The sequence below is a fragment of the Lactuca serriola genome, chromosome 1 (assembly GCF_051521515.1).
Source record: "Lactuca serriola cultivar US96UC23 chromosome 1, Lser_US96UC23_V15, whole genome shotgun sequence".
Lineage (NCBI taxonomy): Eukaryota > Viridiplantae > Streptophyta > Magnoliopsida > Asterales > Asteraceae > Lactuca > Lactuca serriola.
Genome location: NC_136408.1, coordinates 133,550,285 through 133,557,788, shown reverse-complemented (window position 1 = coordinate 133,557,788; position 7,504 = coordinate 133,550,285). Strand labels below are relative to the sequence as shown.

General features: G+C 30.0%; 1 protein-coding gene across 1 annotated transcript in view; it reads right to left on the bottom strand.

Moving 5' to 3' along the window:
• LOC145098805 (purine permease 21-like) overlaps positions 1-6,867 on the bottom strand; it is a 9,254-nt gene extending 2,387 nt beyond the window's left edge. Inside the window, exons 1-2 of the mRNA XM_079036409.1 lie at positions 6,760-6,867; positions 4,720-5,301 (exon numbers count right to left, since the gene is read on the bottom strand). Of these exons, the coding sequence (XP_078892535.1) occupies positions 4,720-5,301; positions 6,760-6,796 (619 nt within the window). The 5' untranslated portion in view covers positions 6,797-6,867. The remainder of the gene's footprint in view (positions 1-4,719; positions 5,302-6,759) is intronic.
• Positions 6,868-7,504: the final 637 nt, after the last annotated feature.

Sequence of the window (7,504 nt, the reverse complement as noted above, 5' to 3'; positions counted from 1 at the left end):
GTCTAACAATAACATTGATTCAAATAAGTTGTTGGTGATATCAATTCTTAAAGAAAAACTATGTTTCATATATTCTCAAAGTCGATATAGATCTCGGTCTCTATACCTCGTTTTCTTCTTCGAAATTGGCGCCTAGATGGTTTTAATTTGTTCTTAGTCACCAACGTAAGTGCCTTCATGCTTCTTTCGTTATTGTTCACTGGTTTTATTGACTTCTCACTTCTCAGTAGAAGAAAAACCTGTAAAGGATAATAAATCTAGCTTTTCAATTACATAAAATGTCAAACTTTGTGGTAGTTATCCTTTGTTGTTTTTCAAATACATACTGTTTTTATTGTTTAAGGATTTCAACTTTCATTGTTTACTTGTTGTCTTTTTAACTTTTGTTTTGTTTTAGTTTATAAAATTATTGTTTAATGTTTTGTAGTCATATTTGTCTTGTTAGTTTATATCTTGTTTAAGCTTTTTCTGAGTAATTATTGTTTGGTAATCTATGAAAATTAGATTGGGTTTCTGGTCTAATCTGTTTTATATATGTGGTTCTAGTTTTGTGAAATCCCTGGGCTTATGTACATAAATTTACTATGTACATGACTATATTTACTATTTAATCATTTGTTAGTTGCTATTTTTAGATTGTCACAAAAAGTTTATTATAGTTTTTGGTTGGTTGGGATGGATTCAAATTGAGTTTAAGATTTTATTGGGTTTAGATTGCATTTGGTGTGAGTACTCCTTCCCAAAATTTGCTGATAGTTTGGAAATTCGCTTCAAGTTTAATCATCTAGGATTGGATTTTTGGTGCTTGGTAGTTGGTAGTCTCTCAAGATGTTGGCTTGCCATCAATTTCAGAATTTTTTTAGTGTTTTGATTTGTGACTTTTTTGTTGTGGTTCTTCTATTGTTGCATGTTCTGTTTGTTTTTTTAGGCCTAGTTGGAAATTTGGGTGTTTTTTAGGCCCTTTAGTTCCATTTCTAAGACCGGAGGGTGTGGGAGGGACTCTTCCCTCATTTTTGGTGGGACATACCCCCCTTTCCCTTACCAAAAAGCTAAGGAATGGATGGGAAGCCCTTCCCTCACTTTTTTTTTAATATATTTCATACATATATTATACTCATTTTGTAGGGAATTAAAAACCATGAATTTTAATATATATATATTTTTTATATTTTTATAATAAGTATATATTTTTATAAATATTAAAAAAGATAAAATAAAAATAAAATAACTGACAAATGAGAAGAGGAGAGAGAGTGCAAAACCCTCTCTCCCACCTCTTTTCCTGCACTCCATTCCCTCACCCACGGAGTGGTGTTCAAGAGGGGAGGGAAGCTTCCCTCACCCTTTCCATCACCCCACTCCGTCCGGTCTAATAAAGTCGTATTTACCATCTAACAAGACTTGTGAATATTTTATGGCTCACAAATTTAAAATATTGATTTTTAATTTTAAGCTAGTTGCTCTGCACTATGAGAGCATAACTAATATTTTTGGCTTTACGAAATGCATGATGACATGTTTACGTAGGGATTTTGAAACATTTAGTTTGTATAATGAGATTTTTAAGTAAAAAAGTTGTTAAATTGTATGTTCTTTATTGGTCTATTGTATTTCAACGACATAAAAAATGGGGCATTATTGTATCGTTTCGTTCCGGGCATGAAAAACCTTTAGACCGGCCCTATATATATATATATATATATATATATATATATATATATATATATATATATATATATATTATTCTCCTTGAAAACGTGAAAGGAATTTAAACCATAATTTTCTTTATTTTTTTTGTTATATCTCAATAATACATAAATCTTTCTTGTTATTAATCAACAAATTATAAAAGATATGTGTTGAAAGTGTAAATCGCCACAAATATGGGAGAAAGTCGATAGCCCCTAAAATTATATGCCAAAAGTGTACAACAACCAAAAGAATGGACACCGGTGGAAAAAATCCAAAAATGTTATGGCAAGGTAAAAGTCTAAAGGAGGTTTTTTGGGTTTCTTATGTTAAAATGTAGAAGTTTTGACTGCAAGAATGAAAAGTGTCAAAATCAATAAAAATTTATAGCAAAAATACCAAAATGGAAAAGTTTTTACTGCAAGGACAAAAACTATCAAAGTCACTAAAAATTTGTAGCAAAAACGTAAAGGCACAAAAACTTAATCAAAACACAAAAATATAAAAGTTTTGACATCAAGGATGAAAAATGTCAAATTCACCAAACATTTATGGCAAAAACCTAATGGCAAAAATGCAAAAATGTAAAAGTTTTTATTTCAAGGACGAAAAGTGTAAATGTCGCTACAGATTTATGGCAAAACGTCAATGACAAAAAGTTAATCAAAACACAAAAATGTAAAAGTTTTTACTTAAAGGATGAAAAGTGTCAAATTTACTAAACATTTTTGGCAAAAACCTAAAGCCACAAAATTTACTTTTCATAAGGTATGGCTAGCTTTATTTATATATATATATATATATATATATATATATATATATATATATATATATATATATATATATATATATATATATATATATATATATATATATACTACATGTAATTTTGTTAGTATTTTTTTTATTTAATTTGATGCATATCCCAAATTTTAATCGGTTTATTTTTTAATGTCATATTTTTTTTCCATGTATTTTAAAATACTTATTTTCCTACTATTTTTGTAATGCTTCTAAATTCATTTGTAATATAACCCTAACTGTGTGTTTGGTTGATAGAAAATGAATGTAATTTAAAGGAAAATGATTTCAATTCCCTCAAATTAATGTGTTTGAAACTTTCCAACATATGGTGGAAAATGAATTCCTTCTAAAGTTGGATGAAAAACATTCCTTCTTATCAAGGTAAATGGCAGATTACAAAAATACCCCTTGTACTTATCAGAACACACACCACCACTACCATCACCGACCACCACCACCGCCACCATCGCTGCCACCACTATTATTACCAGCACGCACCACCACAACTACCAATGTTGTCGGAAACCACCTCTGCTATCACCCACCACCACTACTAATGTCACCACCACCATCACCGCCACCACCACCACTACCTATGTTGCTACCACTATCATCGCCACCACCACCGCTACCACACCCACAACTACTTCCGCCAGCACTACCACCATTAACAACACTACCACCATCACTACCATTACCCACTACCACTACCACTACCACCACCACAGCCACCACCAACATCGCCACACAAACGCTACCACCACCACCTTCGTTGCTACCAACGCCACATCTGCCACCAACCGCCACTGCCACCACCAACACCATAACCGCCTCCAACCGCCACTGCTACCATCACCACTACCACTGCTGCCACAATCGACTCCATCGCCACCATCACTACCACCCACCATTATAGCCACCAACACCACCATTCCCAAACTTTTATTGTTTTTCTAATTTATATAATGTATCTTTAAATATAAGTTAGAAAACAATGTAAAATTTAGCAAACTAGGCCAAAATGGTAATTCTATCATTTTACGTGAATTTTAATTCTATTTCTTGCGAACCATACATAATCTAGAATTAATTTAAACTTCATTTCTTGCCAGCCAAATAGTATATGGAATTGGATTCAAATTCCTAACAGATTCATTTTCCAATTTCAATTCAAATTTTTTCAGCAACATTCTGCGAACCAAACAACACTTAAATTTTAGGAGTTTAATATTGAATAACAATTGATTCTCAATATTTTAATACAAAGATTCAAACATATTCCAAATCAAAAAATTTAATATATAAAAGATGTTTGGCAAATGAACTTATTAGCTTATTATCGTTATAAACTAAAAAATATTTAGATAAAAACAATTTATAAGGGTGAGCCATTTATTCTAATGTTAATTCTCTCTAAATTATTAGGTTACAAGTAATAAGTTGTACGTTTTTTTTTTTCAAACACCCCTCAATCCCTATATACAAAGAATTATTTTCATATTATGGTTAAATATAATACTTTTTCTTATTATTAAACTTTTTTATATCCATCAGTATAGTACACGTACACGTGTTTATAATCTAGTGAGAACATATACAAGATTATATCTTTTGCTTTATGCCCTAGTTTCGTTTATATATTATAGTCTAACATTTTCAAAATGATGCAAATACTAAGGATTGAACAACACTGTCGTAGCATATTATTTCAACGACATATTTAAAAAATGAAAACTTATATGAGAAAAGTTTATATAATATATGAAAAAAGATAAATATAAATTAGTTATTTATTCATTTTTCTTTGAAAATGTTAACAACCGGAGAGAGACCTTACAAGAATACTTTTTTCATAAATAAATGTTAATGTAAAAATGATGTGTCAAAGTAATAACTCCTTGGAAGGTTCTTAGTATAGATAAAAAACTACATGTAAAATACGTGCAGGTAAATAAGAAGTAATCAATTTCAAAAAGTTAAATATTACTTTACAAGTATATATAATGCCATGTAGGTTAATGAAATACCATGTTAGCTTTCAAACGTGGTAAACGGAAAACAATGGTCACAATGGTCGCAGTAGAATTAGTTTAAAAAATGAGCGACTTTTATCTAGTAATATATACTTATTTGTTAAACCAATAGATCCAAAATACAATGATTTTTTATATTGCACTTTCTTTTTTAAAATATACACATCGTTTAATGGGTTAAATAAGACCATACCTGTAGAAGCAGCGACTGTGCATACAAAACCAATGATATACTTGCTTTTTGATATTCGTCTAGTCTCTTCAGAATCACTCTGAAACACAAGTAACGTAGACGAAAAACTGAGCAGAACAAGTGAATTAGCGATGAAAGGAGTGAACTTTTGGCCATTAAAGAGGTACGAAAAGAAGGCGTTGAATGCGAGTTGACTCGCAGAGATCAAAGAGTACGTGGAAACAGGTAAAAAATTGAGTCCAAAAGTATACAACATGCAGTCTACAGCCAAGGATATGCCGAGAGTTGTATAAAGAATCGCTAGGGTGGTCCAAGAAGGTTTTCCGGCGAGTTGGTGGTGGTGTCCCTGTGGTGTTTTTGAAGGTGAGAAGAGGAAGATGAAGGGGAACATAAGTGGGAATCCGGCAGTTTGAACAAATGCTGCCATCCATTTACTCTTTCCACCTTTGGTGAAATAAAGTCTTCCCAACATTGTTGCAGTTGATTCGCCAAAGAGTAGAAACATGACGAGAATTGCTATCTGTATCCACCTCTTGTACTGGACAACCTTTGAGAAGCCTCTTTCATCATATAATTGGGTTTCTGATGATGTATAGTGATTAGTATTTAGTACAACGATGGAGGAAAAAAGTGTACTTTCTTAAACAGTAAATTATAATTGCTCTTTAGGGTATTGTTTATGTAGAAACTAATATAACTTGATGTTGAGTGTTAAATCGACAATGGAATAAAACTTATTTTATTATGCAATACTCGTAAACTTGATGTTGATTAGATTTAGATTTGAATGAACATTTTTTCCGGCTACATCATGAGATTCTTAAGTAGAAATAACAACTTAATTTTTAATTGTTTGAAATATTAAAGACTTAAAGGTAAGATATTAGTAATATCGTAGTTTGGATTATCTTAATAGATATCTTAATTTAAAAAAGGTACTAATATAGTCATCATCAATCATCATTTATATATCAATTATAGGACCTTAATATTTTCGTCTATATATATAAATTCCTTTCGCTTAATATTTTTTTAGACTCATATCATATTACCATTTGATATTTGGGATTACAATAAAATTATTTGATATTATATAATCGCTAAGACCTATTACATTTGTAATTACAAAAACACAACAATTTACAATTATTATAGTTCAAATTTATATTATCTATATTAAATATCATTTTTAATTTCACAAAATTGTAATAATATAAATATTATATGAAATAAAATAATACTATATATTATAATTATTATGTTTTAGTAGATTATATAATATTTAATAAAATATATTATTTATTACTATAAAAAGTATTTAAAATATGTTTTTCCAGTGTTTGAAAATGGAATTTTGATATAAATTTCAAAGTTCAGGATGAAAATAACGCATGTAGAGTTGGAATCACAAACCAAAGTCAACATACAGTCGTTATTGTGTTGTACAACGAATATAAAGTTCTTCGCTTTAAAAAAAAGGTATCCGTTAACTCCTTAAAGTTCTTCGCTTTTGACATTATATTTTGTAAACTTTAACTCTTTTCATGAAATAACATAAATTTGCAAAAAAAATGTAATTTCGTAATATAAAAGAATCACAAAATTGGTAACAAAATATATTTTTGACATTTAAGCAAAAGAAGTTGTAACAAAATTAGTAAGGACTTTGGATTTTTCACGTTACGCCTGCAAGTTGATCCACTTTATAGACATTTTTCCCACATAACTAAATGATATTTGGTAAAAAGTAGTCTTCAAAAAGGATCATCAACGAAACTCACGAATACAAATCCCTTAACGAAATATGTAGAACATAATATTGTTTGCACTTAAAAGAAATAATAATGTTATAGAAGTTAAGGTTTTTTTTTTTATTTCGTGATAATTTTCTGAAAAAACATTTAGTTAAATGAAGTTGCTTTCACGAAAAAAAAAAAAACATATTGCATGATTGCTATGAGTTTGGCTAATTGTTAAAGTGATAATAAAAAATGTTCATAGGATGTCAAATATTATGTTCAAACTTAAGAGTATGCTTACCAGCGGTATTTGTTGCCTGTTCTTCAGCTTCCTTCATTGATTAATAGAATAAGGAAGAGGACTGAGGGAGAGGAGAAATGGGATATAGACTTTTGGGTTTGAAGTACAATCATGATCACCATGGGTGAATATATATATATATATATATATATATATATATATATATATATATATATATATATATATATATATATTTTGTTAGAATAAATTATGGAAAACATAAAAAAAAGGTTGGCTATCGAGGGAACATTAACATTCTAATTAAGGGTCAAAGCCTAGAAAAAAGAAAAATGGACCAACTAATGTAACCATTGTTGGAGTATATGTTCCATGGACAACTAAGTTACTTTTTCAAGACCATAGATTCCGATTAGATTGGACGATTAATTTGATGGTTTAGCATGTCATATTTTAAAAAAATACAAGGCTCCCGGAGTCGTTTTTATAAAAGCTAGTACACCTCATCTCTGCCATAAATTTGACAGGCCGGGTTCCCTAACTTGACAGGTGGGTTCGAGAGAGAATGAGAATTTATTATAGAATTCAAATTTTTTTTTACAAAATTGCAAAAATGGTACTTATGGTTGGTAATTTTACGCGTTTTTGGTGTATCAGTGGTCCAAAATTAAATTTTTTTTTTATTGTTTTTGATTCCTCACACTAACGTCCATCCATATACGCTACAAGAATAACCTCCTATAGAGACGAGATCTATAGGGAAGACATATGTTGTCGCAATAGTTAC